The sequence below is a fragment of the Lagopus leucura genome, unplaced genomic scaffold, assembly GCF_019238085.1.
Source record: "Lagopus leucura isolate 7727_CA_CO unplaced genomic scaffold, USGS_WTPT01 Super-Scaffold_100091, whole genome shotgun sequence".
Classification (NCBI taxonomy): domain Eukaryota; kingdom Metazoa; phylum Chordata; class Aves; order Galliformes; family Phasianidae; genus Lagopus; species Lagopus leucura.
In genome coordinates, this window is record NW_024962320.1 from 91,673 (window position 1) to 113,846 (window position 22,174).

At 55.9% G+C, this 22,174-nt stretch overlaps 1 protein-coding gene across 7 annotated transcripts in view; it reads right to left on the minus strand.

The window, feature by feature from the left end:
- The window catches only part of LOC122188869 (neurturin-like), a 31,862-nt gene that overhangs the window by 8,964 nt on the left and 724 nt on the right, over positions 1 to 22,174 (minus strand). For 4 of the 7 annotated variants that reach the window (XR_006181654.1, XR_006181655.1, XR_006181653.1 and 1 more), the window contains exon 1: positions 6,715 to 7,652. The exons of 1 other annotated variant lie outside the window; for it this stretch is intronic. Coding sequence is in view for 2 of the 6 variants with exons in the window: in XM_042887519.1 (XP_042743453.1) it covers positions 6,715 to 6,734 (20 nt within the window). In the remaining 4 variants the exon portion in view is untranslated. Of the gene's footprint in view, positions 1 to 6,714; positions 7,653 to 8,119; positions 8,209 to 22,174 lie in introns of those variants that run through there. 2 more of the 7 variants (XM_042887521.1, XM_042887522.1) reach the window with 2 other exon arrangements.

Below are 22,174 nucleotides of genomic sequence, written 5' to 3' on the forward strand. Positions count from 1 at the left end.
CTCTCAGGTTCTCTCCTCCACGACCATTTCCAGCTGTTAAGCCCACTCACGTCGTCCTTCAGACTCCTCAATGCTGAGGCGAGGGGAGAAGCCAAGCTTCATTTTTTTACCCTTAAATCCTTCTTTATAGCAGAGAGAGGGGGAAGAGGAGACGTGCGAACGTTCCGTCCTCGGGCTTTGAAGCCTAGAAGCCAGGGCGCCCAAAAGACATTATATTGTAAGTATGTCATAAATTTTCAGTCGATTCATGCTTCCGGGCATTGATTCATTATTTTCAAGCTCTCGGCCTCGGCCACGGAGCGAGAATGGATGAGGCCACGGAGTGGCCGAGGTTTTTGGCAACACGAAACACTTGGAAAGATCAAGGCCTTGACGGGACATCAGAGAGAGCTTCCACCTGCCACACTGTTTATTTTAGTGCCTTACATGGGAGCCAAGCTGCTTTGAAATCCCGGCTCCTCATGACTCACCCCGCAGGAATTAAACAATTTCCATCCCGGCTCCGTGCTGTGGCGGAGCAGCTGTGGTTCTTCCAGGCTCCTGGAGAAGCCAATGGATTGAGCAGCTCCCAGGGGTCCCAGCACCACCGGTGAGGATGGGGACAGTGCGGTGCTCAGACAGAATGTTCCTCAAATGGCCCTGAGTTAGGAAATCCCCTCTGGAAGCGCAGCCCCCAAACGGCATCGCTGTGTCTGAGTGCTGTAGGTTGGACGTTGTGCTGAGAAGGGCTGCAGTGGGGATGCCAGTGCTGCAGGGCCAGAACAGCCCCAGGGCGGCAAAAAGCCCCGAAATGGGGAGCGTCAGAAAGAAACATGCCCCAAGCCCTGATCTGAGCTTAATTAATTAGCATTAAGCGGGTGCAGAGGAGAGAAAGAAAGAAGAGGTCCCGAACTCCAGCTATATCTCAGGGTTGCTCTGTGCAGCAGCCCTGTGGCAGACGGCAGCACCGTGCACAAAGCACACTTGGGTTTGGGGCATCTCGGTGCCCCAATGGAGCCATGCTGTCACCACTGCTCCCTCTCCCCTCACTCCTCCCCAGCTCTCCCCGTGCACTCTAAGTAAAACCAGAGCCCCGCACTCCACATGGATCTGCTTTCCCAAAGTGAAAAGCAGCCCAAGGCGAGGAGCTGCAGAGCTCTCCACTTTCCCTCATTCCTCCCACAGGGCTGGGGTCAGCCCTTCGTGCTCCACTGCTCTGTGTGCCATGGGGCTGCAGGGAGAGAGACAGGAGGGTCAGGGTGGTGAGGCTGCCTCCCTTGTCCCTACCACCACCTCTCCAAGGGGCAGTTCTTTTTATGACCTTTATCCACTGATTCCATGGGTCTAACCAGCAGCAGAAGCCACCCTTTGTGCTAAGAGGTGGGAACGGAGAGGTAAAACTACAGGGAAATGTTTTGTGATTGCATTGCTCAGCATCAGCAGGAGCACAGAGAGCGAATGCAAAATCACTCCTTTGAGGTGGGAGTAAACCAAGGGTGTGAAACACAACGTGATAGCAAAAGCACTGCACGGAAATGGCCCTTTGATGGTGGGCAGGAAAAGAAAACAGAGCATGGAAGCACTCCTGTCAACAACACCACCAGAGGATTCTCCCCAGAATCTTTATGTCCAACCTCAACAGGGAACACGCAGGCAAAGAGGAAATCAGTGCTAACGTGAGCCAAAAAACCACAAGTATGACAGCCCAGGCACTGATGGGTGCTGGCAGATGGTGCTTCTCCAGCCCCAAATTTCCCACTCCTGCCAAAACCTTCTCTGAACGACAGCCCTTTTGGAGCGACGAACCAACTCTTCCAATGCTGAATAACCGCACGATGCCAGAAAGAGGTGGTTTGCTGAAGGAAACTAATTGCTGTGGCTTGTTTGAACAACCCCAGTGCCTGGGGAAATAGGGTTAAAAGCTTACATTTTGGCAGCGGGGCTGAGCTCGGGCCCCAGATGTGCTTTTCTCTGGGCCAATTTCGACACCACTGGTATCCACAGAACCTCCTCCTGCTCTGAGGAAGTCACTATGGGACCCAGCAGGACCAGTGGCACAGGAGAACACTGAGGAATGTGTTCCTAAAAGCAAGCAATGCCTCCTCCAGCCCAGCACTGGGGCATCCCTCCGTCTGGCTGTCCTTTTTCCCAAAATCTGCTGTTTTTGCACAGAAGGAGCTGGTTTGTCAAGGCGCCCGCCGGGGATTACAGTGCTTTGCTGAGGGCAGGGAGACCCGATAGAGGTTTGCAAATCCAATTTGCACTAAACCCTTCCAGTGGGTTTTGGACGGTGCACAGGATAATATCACATTAGCATTTACCATCCGACTCCAGCAGCAGCTGCCGACATATTGAAGCACTTAGAGCTGCTCCACAGCGACCGAACGAGGAATTCCTCCTGAGACGGCGACGGCAGAGTGCTGGGAATGGAGATTTTGTGGAATCACAGAAATTCCCGAGTTGGAAGGGATCATCAAGTCCACATTCTGCCTCCGCACATGGTCACCAAAAATTCACACTGTATTTCTGAGTGCTTCCTGAGCTTTGCTCCCCTTGTGAAGGAGGTGCAGGCTGCCATGAGGAGCTGTGGGGCATGAGGGAGCTGTAGGGCCACCACGAGGAGCTGTAAGGCCACCATGAGGAGCTGGAGGGCCACCAGGATGGAGCTGGAGGGCATAAGGGATCTGTAGGGCCACCACAAGGAGCTGTAGGGTCACCACGATGGAGCTGTAGGGCATAAGGGATCTGTAGGGCCACCATGATGGAGCTGTAGAGCGGCCATGAGGAGCTGTAGGGTGTAAGAGATCTGAAGGGCCAGCACAAGGAGCTGTAGGGCTACCAGGATGGAGCTGTAGGGGCACCATGATGGAGTTGTAGAGCTGCCGTGAGGAGCTGTAGGGCTGCTGTGAGAAGCTGGAGGCCAAAAGGAACCTGTGTGGCCATCAGGAAGGAGATGTAAGGCCACCATTGGGAGCTGCAGGCTGCCGTGAGGAACCTGTAGGCCATAAGGGAGCTATAGGGTTGCCATGAAGAGGCTGTAGGCCACCATGAGTATTCCCTGTTTCCTCTTCTCTAAGCCAAACAAACTGAGGGATCTCAGCCACTCCTCATGCTCTCTGAACCCTTTGCCATCTTGTTGCCTTCCTTCAGACACTCTAAAAGTTCTGAGTCCTTCCTGCCCAATGGGACGCGTTCCCCTCCAGCTCCATTTCAGCAGCCCCAAAAGGTTCAGAGAAGGTTCAAAGCTGGGAGACGAGGAGGGCTGCAGACAATGGGGAAAATCAGGGCAGAAGTGTGAAGCACAGTGGGTCAGGAGTGCCTGGTCCTTTGTGCACGGACACCATCGTGACAGCACTGTGCTCCTGTCCCCATGGGCAAACTGCCTGCTGGGCTCAGGGCTTTCCATAGGGGTATGGAGGAGCTGAGCAGCTTCCATAAGTGCAGAGCTTTGCCCTCAAAGCCTCACCACTAGTGGTCCCAGGGTGGTGGCACTCAGATCTGTGCTGCCCAGACCCACTTGGGATCAGATATGGCAGAAGTGTGGCCTGGGCAGGACGAGGCAAACAGCGGCCATTAGTCCTTCCCCACCAGCATCCCTCCCCACAGCCACCCAGCTGCCTCACACCAATGAGCCCAACCCCAATGTCATGGGCTGCACCCCATACCTACCTCTTCCCCATGTCCCCAAGTGCTTCAAGCAGGGATGCAGCACAGCCAGCACCCTGCAGGACCCCATCCACCACTGCCCCAGGAAGCTTGTGAGATGCTTGGAGGGCTCGTGCTGCCTTGCTGCTAGCTCCTTGTTCCCCAGCTGGCTCCTTGCAGCCCTCTAAGCTGCTGTGGATGAGGGTGGACACCTGATGGGGGCACGGCCCTCATAGGAGCACAGGGCTGTGGCACTCGGCACAGGCAACAGCTGCCTCTTGCCTCCTCCTGCTGCTCCACTGCTGGCACCATCCTTCCCAGATGGCTCCATAGAGCTGCTAAGCCTCAAAAATGCAGTCTTAATAAGCCTGCACCACTTAATGAAGACAGCAGCTGCCCTGTAAAACCGCAGGCGAGCCGTTCTGTAGGGGACAGCCCAGAGGGACAGGCAGAATGCCTGCCCCAAGGCATGTGGGTGCACTGGTTTGTCCCCATGTCACCTGCTTTGGTCCCCTGCCCTATGCATGGACACAACATTCATCTGTTCTTCTGCCACAGGCAAGGCAACAGAGAGGGAAAAACTCAGGGAACTACGAAATGTCTGTGCTGGGAGCATCCCCTGGCTGCTCCTCCCCGTGCTGCTGCTACCTGGGAACCACAGTGCCACCGTGTCATAGGGATGCAGGGCCCACAACCCCAAATAGGAGTGGGGGCTCTGCCCCATCCTGTGGTCCCTAAGCCCATCAACTCTTTAGAGGAGAGGATCAGAGAGCAACAACCACCACAATAAATACGCTGTGTGCTCCCTGCCCGGCCACAGCCAACAACAACATCATTAACGGCAAAAAGAAACCACCAAAAGCTGCACAGAAGCTGCTGCCTGGTCACAACCTGAGCACTCGGTGCTTTAGCAGCTCCGCTGCTGGAGGAAGGAGGTGGGCAAGAGCAGCTCTCAGCCACAGGATGTGACCACAGAGCTGCTCCCAGCCCTGCAGTGGAGCTGCTTGCTCAATCCGTCCCCCAAATCCCAGGGACTGTTTGCTCGCTTTGAGAACTGCCATTTGCTCAGTTCCTTCAGGGATGCATTTTTCCACAAGATGACTTTGCAGACCTCTTCACCCAACCAACATTGCCCGGAAAAACAGCCAAGGTGAAATCAAGGGCTCTCCAAAGCCCCCATTATGGCAAACTCTGCTCCAGGGCAACTCAGTGCCGGGCATCGCCCAGGAGAGCTCACAGTTACGGTCTCAGCACTGCACGTCCCCGCAGCCCAGACCCTGCAAGCTCAGCCTGGCCAACGTTCAAAGGAAACTTTGAAAAAGATGTGGTTCCATCCAAATCAAAACACTTCACGAAAAGCAGCATTGATGGCACTGGCATTCCTTGTCGGGGGGCTGACAGGCTGGCGACGCGGCCTTTGAACAGCTGCAGGAGGAAATGCTTTTTTGTCATCGTTTGAGAACAACTCAGTGGCAAATGACTGTTTCAATTTAGCTCTTTGGAGTTACAAAGTGAGACCGTTTGGGGTTTCGTGACAAAGAAGTGAACAGCGCAAAACTGCTCGTGGCATTTCCCTTCCTGGGGCAGCAGCGGAAGGGCTGCCTCCTTCCCATGCTGGGGATGCTCCTTCACACGAGAGCATCCCTGTGGCACAAACAGCAGCCAGCTTGTGTTTCTTTTCTCTTCTTCCAACTTCAGTGGGGAAAGACTTCTCCAAATGGGCCGAATCACTGGAAGAGACGCGCTGGGGGGGGATTCCTTTGGTCTGATCTGCAAAGGATGGGGCTGGAGCAGAATGCTCGCCCAGATAAGGACATCAGCCGGCCCCAGAGCTGCATCCCTGCAGCATCTTTTGGGGATGCCAAGGGCATGGCAGAGAGTATGCAGCTCCTGATCCTGAACCCCCAACAGAGCTGTCCCTGCGCTTAGTGAGAGCTCGGCTCCTGGCAGCAGGGCTGTGCACATGTACCTTAGCTTGGAGCAGCATGGAAAGTGCCTGCGGCACCAGGGGAAAAAACACAGCAGTGAAACACAGCAGCCCTGAGCCACGTGCCTGGGCCATCCATCCACCCTGCAGCATCCCCCGACAGCCACCTCCCAGCCCCACTGGGTACCACAGGATGCTCCTCCAGGGGAGGATGCTGCCATCACCAGGCAGCCCCAAACACAGCCCTGCGTGGGATTGCCACAGGATGGGCCTCCCTGTTCAGAAAGACGTGTGCCTAATGCCACCACGTCAGGCATGGGGACAGCCAAGGTGACACTGCTCTGATTACACTGCTGCATGGGCCAGGCTTGGGACCACAGGAGAGGTATTGCACATCTCAGACCATCCCCTGCATTCATTCCCTTGTAGGTAGAAGCCGACCCACAAAGCACACCCCAGAGAGGTGAGGTTGGCCCAGCAGCTCTGCCAGGGGATCCCATAGGGAGAGCAGGGAGCTGCTGAGCACCGAGCTGTGATTCACAGCTGCACCATGGGAGGGCACCCAGTGCAACCACCACCAGCCCTGCTCTGCACCCACCGAGCCCTCCCCCTGGAACCCAGGGGTGCTCCCAACCCAGGGACCCCCAGTTCCAGTGCCTGCATGTCCCTGCCTGTGTCCCAATAACCTGGGCCAGCTCCTGCATCCAGCTGAGGGTGCTGCAAGGTGCTGGGTGCTCTCACCCACCCAAAATTTGCAGCCAAACAACATGAGAGCAGCCCACTGCTGCAAGTGCCTCTGATCCGGTGCTGTTAACAACAAACAAACCAAACACCGTAAGACATATAAATGAAACAAAAAGGGTTGGTTTCCCCCAGCAGTGCTCCGGTGGACACATGGGACAGCTGGCAGCCCTCCCTGTGCAGCAGGCAGGTGCCTGGTGATGTCCCTAAGGATGCTTACACCACAGCAGTGCCACATCTCAGTGTGGCATCACCAGCTCTGCTTTGTCACCTGGATTTGGTGCTGCTTTGGGGCACACCTGGGCCCCAGATAAAGCCAGAAGCTTTAAAAATCAACGGGAAAACGAGTGCTTTAAAAATCAACGGGCAAACGAGTGCTTAAAACCTCTGAAAGCGTCCCTTCAGGGCCCTCCCGTCCCCACCTGATTCCTCCGCACCGCATCACTCCGCGTCTCCGCGCTTCTGCTGTTCGACTCGGCGGCGCACAGCAACGCGGGATCGGGGATTCGGGATCCACAGGTGATCCCGCTGACAGAACCGGGACTTCAACGCAGGGCCGGGACTCACTCCGAGCCCCCGACCGCCCCGACCGCCGCAACGCCCCGGCGCTGAACTGCGGGTCGGTTCCCCGAGCAGCGATCGGATTTAAATCAGTGCCGGCCACGAGCTACCATATATGTGCAATAAAGACATCTGAGGTCTACGTTGTTTTGTTAAAGCCTTCGTACGGAGAGTGGGAAATTCCCTCCCTCGACGCCGCGCCGCCGTTGGCCTCCGATCCCCGCGGAGCTCCGGATGCCGAGGATCGGAGGGACCCGAGGAGGGCAGAGCCGGTCGGAGGTGACGGTGCGGCGGATCCTTTCCGTTTCTTAAGCTAATATTTAGACAGGACGCGTTTTCTCCCCTAACCCGAAAGCGCCGCACGACGAGCCGTGTTTGCCTTTCTGCGCTGCGGGACGCTCTCCAAGTATGAAGCAAACTCCTCCGGCAGCCCCAACGGCACCGGACGGGCGGGGGGCAGCGGGGGGCAGCCCGGTTCTGGAAGCACCGCTTCGTGGGGCGGCTCCGCTTGTTGGGCTCAGCTTGTTGGGCTCCGGGGGTGCGAGGGGACGGCGGCAGAGCCGGGACCGGGCTGGGAGCGATCCCCGGGAGTGCGGGAAGGATCCGCGCGGGATCCGTGCAGGTGCTCCGGGTTCCACGGGGGGGTTTCTTACCTGCAGGCCGGGCCGGTGCGCAGCGCTCAGCGGCGGCTCCGTGCTTGGAAGGGGACACGCGTGGGACCGGGAGCCGCCATCGACGAGAAGCGGTGCGGTTCGGTTCGGTTCGCTGGTGCTGAGCCCGGCACGGCTCGGTTCGGCTGTGACACGGCTGCGGCACGGCTCGGCTCAGCACGGAGCGGGGGGGGGGCTCGGCCACCGCCTCCTCCCCGCGGCGGGGGGCGGGTTTGGAGCGGGTCGGCTCCCGAGCCCCGCCCGGTCCCGCCTCCCTCCCCCCGGTCCCGGGCTGAGCTCCGGGCCGAGCTCCGGGGCCGCTCCCGCCGCCCGGTGCCGCTCCCGGTGCCGCTCCGCACCTCGCGCATCGTTTGATCTAATCCGTAATTTCTTTTCTTTTACCGCTTCTCCGTTTGCCAAAGGGAATGAGAAATAGTTGGGAGAGATGGGGGTCCTCCATCCCCCACGGAGGACGAGGGGCACGAGGAGCAGTGTGACAGCCTCTGACCGGGCTGCAGCGATGCTCTAATATGGCGATTGGGGAGAAGTTATTTCTAATCATAAAGAAATCCAGGTCAGCCAGACAAAGAGAGATGTCAAGAAATTGAAATCTTACCAGAAACACATCGAGTTTTAGGCAAACAGAGGCTCAAAGTGCAGCAGTCCCAAGGCCAGAGGGGGCACTGGGCCCTGGCAGCTGATGGGACACGGGGTGACCTTGGGATGCTCCAGAAGAGCCAAGGACGTCCCCTCCCTTTATCTCAGCTGTCTCCTAATGGGACAAGCACTTCTCCAGCCAAATCCATGCCCATGCGCTCACTGCAGCACTGCAGGACGGGTGGAAGCATCCCTGCTGCTCCCCTGTGACCACAGAAAGCCAATTTAGCCAAAAGAAAGAAGCAAAAAGCGACGTTTTTTTCAGGTTTGGTGACAAACAGCTGCTCCTGCTGCTCTCTGCCCTGCCATCATTACGCTCCAGAATTAACAGCCTCACCAGCAGCCCCCGCTTTGCTGCGCTCTCATGGCAGCCCCTCTTCACAGCCTGCAGCACCAGAGAACCCCCCCCCCCCTCCCCCAATGTGGGAAAGCAGCAAGATGTGCAAACAGGCACCGCAGCAGAGCCTGAGCGGCTTAATGACTTCTTTTTCCCCCCATTGTCCAGTCCTCCAGCCCCCCCAAAATGTTTGCTTTTGGAAGAAATGCGATCTGAGCGCTGGGTTGGCCGTTGTGCAACACGGAGGGCGCAGGCTGGGGCAGGCTGGGATCAGGCTGTGTGCCCACCTGAGGCACCTGGCTGAGGGCTGGGGGGATCCTGGCAGCCACCTGCATTTCCCTGAGCAAACAAACAAACAGAGACCCGGCGTTCAGAGCACGGAGTGGGGGGGAGGGGGGTGAAACTGAAATCCTGTTTGCTGGGATCGCTGAGGGGAAAGCAGCAGGAGGTAAAGAAAGCGAAGCTAATTGGCTTGGCGGTTAGGTGAGTTGGCAGCCAGCAGGACGCTTGCTTTTAGGGACAGATTAAAGCCAAGCTAAGTGTCACCCTTTGCACCTGGAGGTTTACCCTCTGCTGTTCCCCAGATTCCAGCTCAGCCTGGTTCCAGTGCAGCATTATCAGGGGTTGGGGGTGAAGGATGCCTGACCCCTGTGCTGCTCTGTGTTGGGGGTAAGCAGGGCACGTGCCTGGCATCCTCCTCTTAGCAGGAAGGAACACGGCACCGACACTCTGACTAACTTGCTGGGCTCAGGATCTGTCTGAAATACATGGAGGAATGCTGAGAAGCAGCGGTGAGAATCCCCAAGCACCCAGCTGCACGTGGAGCAGCACCTCCATCGCTCCTTTCCGCCCTCACCCATCCAAACTGAGCACTGCCTGCTGGATACTGCAGTGTTGCGTTGCAGTGTGAGCTCTGCAGATGCTGAAGAGACCAAAGAAGAGACAAATCCGGTTGGGAAGGAACACAGGTGCCCTTTGAAAGCTAACCATGCTGGGCACCACCAAAGGGGCTGCTCTTGGTGTGGGGTGCTCAGGAGGAAATGGCCATTGGAAATGGAGGGATAGGAGGTGTAGAAACTCAGCGCTCCTCTATGGTATGCTGCTTCCTTCTCCTGCCTCCCTTCTGTTTGTTTTTGCAAATATGAATACACTGGGACTGTTTTCTTTAACTCACACCATGTTTTGCCAGGGTTGACCTCTCCAAAGGGGTCTGCAGAGCCCATGGTCACTGTGGTCCCCATTTCCCATGATGGTGATGGGACCCCCGGCCCCAGAAACTCCGCCTGCTGCCAAAAAGGAGCCCGATGGGTTTGGCCCCAAGTGCTGCTTTGCCCCCTGACATAACGATGCTCCACTTTGACACGTCCAGCAGCATCCCACGGTCCCTTCGTGCTCTGCAAGCAGAAGGCAGCAGCAGTCCTGCCAAAACCCCAGTAGCTGCTGAGCAAACAGCCTAATGTGAACCAGCCCTGATGGAGCGGGAGGGAACGTGCCCGAAAAAGCATCGAAGGCGTTGGGGAGCCGTAACAAAAGCACATGATGTCACAGAGGCATTGCGGAGTGATCAGGAAGCACAGCCTGGGACCATTTGCATCTTTCCTTTTAACTAACATTTTCCTAATGACGTGTGCGGTGTGCTGAGTGATATGCAGTTTCCATTAACCTTGGGGGGTTCGCTTGAGAGCCCAAATGTCATCGTGCCCGGCTCCACACCTCACCCCTTCTCCTAAATGCAAAAGAGCAAACGAAGTGCAGCAAGCAAGCGAGGGGCTCCCATTGAGGTCTGGGAGCCACGGTTGTTTGCCTTGGCTGCCTCCCATTGACCAGCCAAGCTGCCCTTGATCCGCGTGGGTTTATCCGGCCCCACGCTGATGCCTTGTAGGATAACAGCAGAGCCTGGAGAGTTCTTCTGCTCCTCTGGGAATTCCTGCTCGCAGCTGCACAAGCAGTCTGGAGAAGCAGCATGGTGGGCTCTGGTGGGTAATGCTGCACGGTGGGGTCTGATGGGCATGCTGGCCCCGTGGAGGTGCTTGCACGGGTGGTAGGAGTGGTGGTAAGCCCAGGAATGAGCAGTGTGGGGATGCGCCCTGGCTGTGCGTGGCCTCTGGAGAGGCACATTCAGCTGTTGCGCTTCCAAACGCCTCCCCTTGGTGCAGCCCAGCCCATCCATCCAGTGTGAGAAGCTGTTGAGGAAATAGAATCATAGAATCGTGGCGTGGTTGGGTTGGAAAAAACTTCAAAGCCCACCCAGTCCCAACCCCCTGCCGTGGGCTGGCTGCTCCACACGAGCTCAGGCTGCTCAGGGTCCATCCGTGGCCTTGGGCACCTCCAAGGATGGGACACCCACTTTTTGGAGAGCTCTTATGCTCTCAGTGAGGCGTCCTTAAAGGCGTCCATCCAGCTCCGTTCCATTCCTCTGTCCCTAAGGCCAGCTTCCCATGGGATCTCAACCAACAATTCCTTAAATAGGGATGACACCACGCAACAGAACCCAGTGCAAACCCAAGGCCATCAGCTGCAGACCCAGCTGCAACCAAGTCTTGGACATCTTTCCATCTCTACATCACCCCAAAAAGCTCTGGTTTCCCACCTGAGGTTAGCACTGCCCCGGGCTCCTGCTCACAGCCTTACCCATTGGATTCCTGGAGAGGACCACTGGAATGGGGTGAAAAATTGGCAGCAGACAGAAAGTACGTGGTACGGAATGTCACGCTCCAAATCCACCATGAACAAGTGTCCGTAAACACGGAGGGGGAAAACCTAAGCAATTAAGTCATTTTCAATGTCAAATAGCCCACGGACCCCACATTCGGACATGACAGATGAACAAAAACATAGGCATTAAAAATTCCTGAAAGCTAACAAAGGAACAATGATTAATTTCTCTCTGTTCCAGGGCAATCGCATTATATACACACAAAGGAGTCATAAAAATTCCAGGATGACGGAACAAAATCCTTACAGAGCTCCACGGATAAAATACAACCGCGTTGGAAGGAGTTGGAACGGTCCACGGAGGGAGCACAGTGGCTGCAGCTCATCATATGGAGAAATCCCTTCATCCTCCAGTCAATGATCCCACGGGGTCCCAAGAGGGGGAGAATCCATGGCGACAAACCGTGGTGCAGCCAACGTCCCCAACGAGCCTTGGGAAGGGAGAAAATCAAAAGCACTTCCATCCGAGAGAGGGTTTTGCTCTTCATTTATGGGGAAGATATTCCAAACGCAAACCACAAAGCAAATATCATTAAGGGAGGCCGTGGTTTCGCTCGTTGGCTTTTTAGGGGATGTTTTTCATCAGAAACGGCTGTTTAGTCTGCAAAGGGACTCACGGAGGTGCTGAGCAGTGCCCCTGCGCTGTGCCCTGTGCACAGCAGTGAGACGGATGGGCGCTGGGGACCATCGCTCTGCCCACGGCAGATGTCTCTGTTGGCAGCAAGCCCAGCTCAGGGTCCCCTTGTCCCTCTGTCCACAGTGCAGGGCAGCACTCAGGGATCCCTACTGGGACATGGGAAAGTGTGAAACTTTGGTGCGTTAGGGATGGGATAAGACATGGGGGGGAAAAAACCACATGGCAACACATGGAATGGCTCCAGCAATGGCTCCAGCAATGGCGTAACACATCGCGGCGCTGGAGCAAGAGTGGGATGGAGGGGGAGCCCTGGTGAGCTCTCGCCCATGGCCATGGGGTGTCTGTGTCCCCACGTCCCCACCCATCGCTGGCAGCAGCCCTGCTCCCAGACTCCTGTCCTGGGGAGGTGCGCCGGGCGAGAGCCATGGCAACTCTTACACAAAGTGTTAACAAAATCAGCCAAAGAATGACTTTCTCATGAAGTCTCCGGGGAGGCAAGAGGAACTCAGGCCAGACCTGCCTGCCATAAAACAGGCTCTAAATTTTTTGCAGTGGAGGCTGAAGCAGAGCTGAGCTGAGGGTTTGCTCTGGCTCCGTTGCGTCCAATGGAAGGGAATGGCTTGGGTCAATGGGAAGGGTCAGTGCTTGGGGACGGGTCTTGGAGGGGGATGAGAGGGACACTTTGCATTACCTCTGCTCGTTGTTTGGCATACAACTTGAAAAACAATTTTCCTTTAAAATTGAATTAAAAAAAAAGAAAAGTAACGATAATTATTTTGTTAATGGAAAAATGCAGCCAGAAGGCAGCTTTCTCAGATCCACGTGGGCCATCCAGGACAGGCCTGCAGCTCCTGCAGCCCCTCCCGACTCAGTCACACATCTGAAGCCGACCCCAAAACACGGCCCAGAAGGGTCTGACACAAAGTTGGGAACCCTCCAAGAAATTCCTCGTGGAAAGCAGTCGGCGCAGCGTCGATCAGTGGGGTCCCTGCCTGGCGAACCCCTGTCGGTAACGGTGAATTACGAGCAAGCTCTGGGTTGAAATGAGGCAGAATAAATCTAATCATATTTTTATGAGCCCCTTTTCCTCCCGCGGGCCGAGCTCTGAGCGCACGCTGTGCAGTGGGAAGGCTCTGCCTTCCTCCCCATCCATCCCCTTTGCGGGGTCGGATCGTTGCCAGATGGAGCTGTGATGGATGGGGTCCCCAGAGCTGTGTCCATAGGACACCCTGCCTGCAGCACAGCCGTCTCCAGAGGGCTCCTTCACACCTACTTGGGCATGAAGGTCACAGAGCAGATCTTGCCTGGTGCATTATAAACTGCTTTTCAGCCCCGCATTCAAATCTGCCCTTCTTTTCTCCCAGGGAAGGGAGATTTGTTCCTTGGGGGATTTGTTCCTTGGGGTGTCCGGCTGGGAACCAAGGATGGATGGTGCTTGAGGAGTGATGCTCTGATCATGGGCATGCACAGCATCCCAATGAGATGGCCCTGCATGATGCTGCTGCCCAACTCAGCCCCATTTCAACCATGGGGTTTGTTCAACCCTGCCCACTGGAACTGGATGATCTTTGAGGTCTTCTCCAACCTAAAACACTGTATGATTCTACAGGTTTGGAGCTGCTGCCTCGAAGCAGAGTTTGGTCTGAAATGGGATTGGCATTGGTGGAACCATTGGGATAATGTCTTGAAACCAGTGTGAGGAGGGTAGGAGATACAGTGAGTGCCCTCAATACCATAAAACACACCGTAACCTTCGGGAAGAGCAGCCCCAGGGGAAACATGGCACAGAACAGCCCAGAGCCCAACCCTCCCCATGGGTCCTTTGGGTCCTGTTCCTACCCTGCAGCAGCCCATATGCCGCTCGGACAGCACTGCCCCATGGCCCAGACAAACCCATAGAGGAGGAACCCAGCTCTCAGAAGTGCTGGTAGTGCTGCTGGTTCCTCCTCTCCTTGCAGAGGAATCAAACCACCCAGCTGTTGCTTTGCACTGGGGTAAAGAACCCATGTTTTGCTGAGCGCTGCAGCAAGGAAGTGCTGCCAGACCCCAATTTCCCATGGATGCAGCATCGCTGGGCTCATGGCAAAGCACTGCGGGGAATTTGGGGAGCTCAGGCTGAGGACTGCAGCAATTCTGCAAATAAATCACCCAAACCAATTCGCCCGCTTGATTGGGTTGTTTTTTTTAGGTGACACATGAAAATGGCAGCTCGGAGCAGAGCTTTGCACTGCACGCTTTGCCCAAAGGGATGCAAAGGACCTCAAGCATTCCAAGGGAGCAATAACCCAAGTGTGAGCTGAGATGAGCCACATCCCAGTCAGGACATGGGGAGCAGCAGTGGGGTTTGAAGCAGCCCCCAGACTGCGAGATCGGAACACAACACTGGGTTCTGCTGCATCCCTGAGGTGATTGACTGTGCTGGAAAACCCATTTGTCCATTGGAAAAGGATGAGGCCAGCAAGTGCACAACGCACACAGAGGGAAAAGAGAAATTAATTAAAAAGAAAAGAAGTGAAAAATAAAATGCATGCTGAACCAGGCTGTCTGAGCCCCCTGGGCTGCTATCAAGATGCACGACGCTTGCCCTCCATACCCACTCCACAGCCAATAAATCCTCCTCTTCGTTAAACACTGCAGGTCTCAATTAATTAAATGAGCACAACAACCACAGCCCCCCTAGGCAATTAGAGAAGTGGCTGGGTAATTAGATGGAATGTTAATTTAATTTCCAGGAGGGAGAAGGAAAGAAAAAAAAAAAAAAAGAAAGAAAGGGAAAGAAGGGAAGCAGGAAGGGGCAAATGGGATTACGTTTGATGAGAGGGGAATTAAAAGTCACTCAGCCATAGAGCAATTAAAGAAAAGTCCTCAAATTGCTCCTCCAGAAGGATGGGACCACCGGGTGGTGTTGTGAGTGATGCTCACTCACCTCGATCCCTTTGGGACCTCGTGGGGACCTCGGGGACAAAGGATGGGGATGGGGACACAGCAGAGCTGAGCCGGGTGTGCAGCGCCCACTCAGCGCATCCCTTCCCCATCGCTCAGAGCCGAAGGGCTGAAGCCTCCTGCAGACCCCCATAGGATGAGGGCAGGAGCATTGCAGAGGGTAAAGCAGAGAGTTTGTGACCCGACGCAGCTTTGGGATGCGGCACGCCGCTCGCCAGCGCTGCCAGTCTGATTTTATTAGCTAAAGCCACATGAGACAAAGCAGAGACCCACACGCCGGGCTGCCAACGCCAGCTCTAATTCGAGCACCTACAACTCACCAGCTTGTAATTATGATGCGGAGCATTCACAGCAGTCCGGCAGGAAGAAATATTTTCCACCAGACAGACGGCTGCGTCTGGGCATTCAGTCCAAGGCTGGGAGGAGGGAGGTGAATGGAGGCAGAGCGGCGGCTCGGCAGTGGCGTGGGACAGCCCACGGTGTCCCCAGTGCTGCTGGCACGTGATGGTGACATGGGGCTGGGACACAGACCTGTGAGCTGGGTAGGGAAGGATGGACAGACAGCATCCCCAGCACCTGTGGGTGCTCACACTGCTCTCCGGCCCTGAGGACCCTGTCTCTGTTCAGTGCCCCACAGCCCTGCTTGGTCCCACATCTCCATCCCTGATCCCACAACGCCATCACGGATCCCACATCCCCATCCCTGGTCCCACCTTCGGTCTAATGGTTCCATCCCTGGTCCCATATTCCCATCCTTGTTCCCACAACCATCCTTGTTCCCACATCCCCATCCCTGGTCCTATATTGCCATCCCTGATCCCATTCTCCACCCCTGGTCCCATATCCCCATCCTTGTTCCCAGGTCTCCATCTCTGGTCCCATGTTGCCATCCCTGGTCCCACATCCCCACCACTGATCCCACATCGCCACCCTTGTTCCCATGTCCCCATCCCTGGTCCCGTGTCAAAGAATCATAGAATGGTTTGGGTTGGAAGAGACATTTAAGATCATTTAGTTCCTCACCCCTGTTATAGGCAGGAACACCTCCATCTAGACCAGGTTGCTCACAGCCTCATCCAGCCTGGCTCTGAATGCTTCCAGGGAGGGGGCATTCATATGTCCCCATTCCCAGTCCCAGGTTCCCATCCCTGGGCTCAACCCCAGCTTTCTTGGAGCCTCAAAAGCCTCATGGGGATCACTGGGAGGGGAAAACCATTCTGTGCACCTGGAATGAAGCATCTGCTTCAGCTCCATCCCTCTCACCAACAGCCCCTGAGCAATGCACTCTGTCACTCGCGGGGTTTTGCAGGAGCTCCATGTGCCCTCGGGATGCTGCTGCCCTTTAGTGTTTATTTGCTGAGCGGTAATTAGAGTGGTGTAATTATAATCAGTGCTGGTTTACAGAAGAATCACTTTGCTCTGTGCTGGGCCCCCCCTGCTCTCCCAGCCACGTGCCAAAACAAACCGACCCATGGGAGCCCAACCGTGCCAACCCAGAGCTCCTGCACCAAAAGGGATGCAAAGAGGGGATGGGAAGTGGGGTGAGAAAGGGGGCTGGGGGCCACCACCCCTCCTGGGATGGCCGTTGGTCTTTGGGAGAAAGGCTGCGGGGGGAGCATGGGGCTGAGCTGGGAAATGGAGCCCAGAGCTTCGTGTCGAGCGCAGCTGCGAGGGAAAAAACCTCCTCAGCCCCAAAACCTGCGGATGAAAATATTTACATTTCCTTCCTGTGCTTTCAAGGCTGGCTTGGAAATAATAATAATAATAAAAAAAGAAGCGTTTTCATTTGGGGAAGCAGTTCCCTGGTTTTTATTATTATTATTATTATTTTTATGGGTCTCTTCCAAAGCTCAACGGGTGAAGTTGGAGCTAAAAATGCACCTTTTCAAATCAGGTGCTTTGGGAGAATTGGTGTTGAAATGCAGCTCTATGAGGAGGATTTGGACCGCTGCTACACATCGCCTCCACCAACTGCCGCCCTCACCTCTGCAGATAAAGAACTAATCCCTGGGTTTTGGCAGACCTCTGGAAGCTTGGACATGTTGCTGCAGGAAGCCCAAAGCTGCAGCTCTGGGGTGAGGTGAGGAGAAGGGGCTGTGGGGCTGCCGTTGTGCCTCCATTTGTGAAGTGTTCTCCCACTCCCAATTGCAGATTTCACGTTCTACCTGGAGCATCATTATCCTCCCAGTGCCACCTCTGCACTGGAGACCCCAGGCAGCAGCGCTGTCCTCATCACCATCCCCACTGCCATCCTGTCTCCATCATCACCAATGCCATCGTCATCACCATCACCATCCCAATCCCCATCCTCATCCCCATTGCCATCCCCAGCCCCATCCCAGTCCCCATCTTTATCTTATCCCTATCCCAGTCTCCATTACCATCTCATCTCCATCCCAATCCCCTTCTCCAACCCCATTGCCATCCCATTCCCCATTGCCCTCCCCTCCCCATCCCATCCCATCCACTCCCCTCCTCTCCCCTCCTCTCCCCTCCCCTCCTCCATGGAACCCAATGAGGCAGCTGAGGAGGACAGTGCCCTCATGCCCCCCCTTTCCCATTGCTCTGCTGCTCCCAGCAGCGTTTTGGTGGCCTTGAGCCTAGCAAAGAGCTGCTCTGAATTGCTGCTGATGGAGCTCAGCCAGGGATGGACACTATTTCCTGAGCTGTTTACATTGCTGAGATGTTACACCTCATTCCTGGCGCGGGCCGAGGTGCCCGTATGGATGCAGCCGTGCAGGGCGAGCGCCTCCAAGGTTCTGCTGTCATTGATTTTGTGTTGGGAAACAAAACAGTGGAGCTCAGTGCTGCTGCAAGGTCAGACAGTAGGGAGTGCATGGTTTGCAAAGGGGCTGGGGCAGAGTGGGGCTGAGGAGCAGGATGTGGCCATACAAGCTCAGATACGTGTCCACATTGCTTGGGCACGGAGAGGTTTCAGCGCCCCATATGCCACCAGGCAGATGCTTTTCCTCTGCAACTTCGATGCCCCTGTATTTCTAAGCCAAAACCAGGCAGGGTTCATGAGGGTTCAGTGATTTCCTCCTGAGTCACACCAGCCTCATCCCAAGGCACGCTCAGCCCCAGGGTTGCAGCAGCACAGCTCTGCTCGCACAGCAGGCGCGCAGCCAGCCCCAACCTCACCTCCGGAGGATGCGTTTATAGACAGTTTACAGATCTGCCTTCCTGCTCTTAAATATTTGGGGTCCTTTCGTTTCCCCTCACCTGGAAAGGAGGTGTGAGAAAAGTCCCTGTCCCCAAGTGACACCGCAATGGCACCGCGTTCCTCCTGCACATCCCTCGTTTTGCAGCCAGCAGAGCGGGACGTGGCAGCACAAAGGGGCTCTGTGCTGGCAAGGTTGGCACCAGGCACACTGCGGGGGTTCAGCAGCCCCAGGGCAGCAACCTGAGCATGGAGCTCAGGGGAGTGCAGAGGTGACGCTGTTCTTCTGCTCATTCCTTTCTTTGGGGCTTGCAACAAGTGGTTTCCCCGCGGGCAATCTGACATGGAATGGTGTTTGTTGAAGCAGGAAAATGGCATTTTTCTTGTACTGCAACCCCATGAAACGCTCTGGAAATCTGTATGCATTCTCTTTTTAGGGGCACCCCACCTGCCCCAGTGCAGGGTGCCCATCCCCATAGGAGCCCCAGCCCCAGGTTGGTTGGGCACAGCCCCGGTCGGTGGGCTGCATCCTGCCCTTTTGTTCTCTAGTCAGAGCATTTGGCCATTGGGTGCCAGCCACAAGAGCTGCTGCCTGCTTCCTCCCTTGGCACGCAGCAGTGCTGGGCGCCGCTGGCCAATTCCTGCTTGCGTAAACAGCGCAGCTAACGAAGATAAATGAGGCTGCATGACAGGGCATGGTGGATGCCAACCCGCCCTCCCCAGGGAACCAGGCTGTGCTGCAGGGCCACGCGCTGCCTGGGGACCACAGCATCCCAGGAGGGGTTTTATGAGTTGCCTTCATGGCACAGCAACCCCAATGCCTGCTCCAGCCGGGCAGGGGGTTCTCTTGTCCATCGGGTTTCACTGGGATGATATCCTCCCTGTGCCACCACTGCACTGGAGGAAGGAGACCATAGGCAGCAGCATTATCTCCATCCCAACCGCATCCTCATTTCCATCCCACTCACATCCCCATCTCCATCCCAATCTCTATCCCAATTCCCATCCTCAACCCCATCGCATCTCCATCTCCATCTCAATCCCCATCCCCCATCCCGATCTGCATCCTCAACCCCATGACATCCCCATCCCCATTCCCATCTCCATCCCAACTTCTATCCCAATCCCCATTCTCCATCCCATCACCATCTCCATCCCAATTCCCATCCCCCATCCCTTAGGGTGAGGTTGGGTTTGCGCATGGCTCAGCCCCAGGAAATCACTGCCACCATCACTGCCCATTGATGTCCGCTCTCTCTGGTGTGGCATCGCGCTCTGAGCCACAGCTGCTCAGGGCTACAAGAGGTTAAAATTAAAAAAAAAAAAGAAAAAAAAAAAGAACAACAACGTCTTGAAGCGAGCTAATGCAGCAGCAGAACACAGCACCCTGCCAAGAAGCTTATCTGAGGCTCTTTGTGAACAAAGTGAACCCGGGAAGGTGGCGAGGCTCCGTGGCGGGGAGCAGGGATGAGCGCCAAGACCACTGCTGTTGGCCAGGGGAGAAGTTTCCATCTTAGTGAGGAGCCACCCTGCTCTGATAACCACGCTGTGCCCAGCGCATGGCAGCAGGATGGGGCCCTGTTCCCCTGGAGCTGGCTCTGATGGCTCCTCTGTGCCCAAAACGTGAATTGGGCCATTCTCTTTCAAAGTTGGTCTGTTGGAATGGGAAAACTCAACCAAATGGTGAATGCTGGGGCAGCGCCCCATAGTGTGGCACAGGGCGGGTGTCCTCCCCTCCCCTGCCCTCCCTCCACCCCAGCACACCCTTCTGCCCTACACTGGGATGGAAAATGGGGGCTGGGGTTAAGGCAGCACTGTACAATGAGCCGCTCAGCCTTACGACCTCTGCAAGCAGACGTGAATGAGCCGAACGTCTGATGGGAAAATCTGGAAGCAGCCAGAATTTCACAGCAGCCCCGACCCAAACTTTTTGCTTCCCAAATCCTCCCGGGGTCAGGAATGGAAAAAGAACAGCTCCAGCCCATCGCCTGGCCGGGGTCAATAAAAATCAGCTGTGACCGAGCGCAGCCCGCCCCTAATTGTGTTTATTTTTAATTGGGTGGATTGGTGGCTCAGCACCGAGCCGGGCTCTGCCAATTCCTGGAAGCTGAATCCCCGGATCACTTCTCCGCAGCTACCGTGCACGGGTGAGAGCAGAGTGGAGGCGGCGCTACGGGTCCTCATGTCCCCAAAGGAGACACACAGCCAACCAAGGGGAAATGCAATGGGAATTTGGGGATTTTGGCTGCTTGAGCACTTGGGAATTTTTCCTTCTGCTCATTGTCCCTCCTGGTGGGCAGCATGGAGCCACGGGGATGGGACAGTGCTGAGGGACCCTACAAGCCCAGCCCAGTAGGGACCCCAGTAGGGCTCAGCAGCTCGCACTGTACTGAGGTTGGTGCTTGGGGTGCCACATGGGGCAGGACGTGCTCGCACTGCAGCTCCTGCACGAGCACTTGGCTTTCTCAAAGGATTCTCCATTAGGGTTTGGTTTATCTTGTCTTTCCCTTTCCTTCCTTTTGCAAAAACCCTGTTTGGACAACGAACGGCAACATCCTCACTGCACACAGACAGGGATTAAAGTGAGCAGACGCCTGTTTGCTCACCCCAGCCAGGGAACAGGACCTGAGCCATCCAGCATGAGTTTGTCTTGTCCCAGCTGGAGGTTCCTGCTGTAGTTGGATGCCTGCAGCTGCAGCTTGCCTGCTCACAACAGCCGCTTCCCAAGGAATCGGGGTGAAGGAGTTGGTCCTGGCATGCTCAAGAGCTGCTGCTGCTGCAGGAGATCCCCAAAATTCTCCAATCCCACCGTCTGCACAGAGGTCTTCCACCTTCTGCATCCCTGCACTGCACGAGGCACTTGAAAAGGAAGGAGGATGGGTAAATAGGTGGTGTTAATGGGTGGGCTCTCATGCAGATGCTCAGAGCTGCCTGCTGCTCCGAGATCACCCCGTCATTCCCTCTCCTCAGCCAAAAGGAGAGGATCGAGGGAGCTGAGCACCTCGCTGCAGCTTCTCAAGGTGACATCAGATTATTGACTTTCTTGGTTCTCAGCAGCTCCTGCTGCAAGGATGGACGGAGCCGCAGACCTGCACCAACCAACACAGCTTCACGTGGGCACAGGGGCCCTGAGCACTGCCCCTGGTGCCAAGCAGAGCCCTGAGCATAGCGAGCCCTGTGCAGAGCTCCAGGAGCACCTATAGACAAAGGGAAGCGGGCACAGCACATGCATCAGCTGCTGGGGAGCAATGCTACTGGGCAGGAGTGGGGCTGGGGGTGGCAATGGGGTAAGGCTGGCACTGCGGAGCCACGGCCGAGCCTGGCTCACAGGCAGCACTGCCAGATAACAGAGAGCTCATTAAGCAAATTGCTCCCTGCCCGCTGTTTTCCTAGAGCCCCAGCCAGACCCCACGACTATTTATCTTGGCTTTGAAGTCTCCGCCCCTCGCTGCGCTGCATGGGCGCGCGTAACCGCAGAGCTCTGCTAATAGGAACCAAAGCAGAAACTGCTGCTGAGCTCTGCAGGAAAGGAGCTCCAAGCAGCTCAGACACCAGGCGTTCCTATTCCCATTGGGACACCCTAAAGCCACAGCCATACCTGGGATTCTGTGCTGTCCCTCATTGTCACGTTGGCCCTCTGCGCTCATCCATTTAGGTTTCAACCCAAACTGAGCCCTCCAGTGCCTGTGGCCACGCAGAGGTTCTGATTCTGCCAAGGCCACATCTGGGGTTAGCCCTCAGCCATCCATTAAGGCTAAAGGGATACATCAGTGGTCTCTACAGCACCCAGACCTCCACCCAGCAGCATTGGAGCTCCTTTTGGGGCAGTTTCTCTGATTCACCCACCATTTCCCTGGTGGCAGAAGTGGGGCTGGAAAGCCAACCCAGAGAGATAAATCTTTCCTCACATCTTATTGCATCCCAAAGACTCACGCCTGGACAAGGAAAAATGGAGTGTGCTACACCTCAAGCAATGCAGGAGCATGTGGGGGAGCGGAGGGCTGCAAGCAGACAAGGTGCTGCAATGTTGGCCAGACCCAACCCCCTGCTGGGGGGGAACGCCTGTGAGTGGGCCAGACCCACAGCTCTCACCTCCCATCGGCTCTGTGACGCTTTGGATTCCTTTCGGGAATTCCAACATTTGGGAAATTCCCTATAGGAATCCTTTCTCATTGGCCTTCCCAGCCAAAACCCAGCTGCAGCTCCCCTCCATCAGCATCCA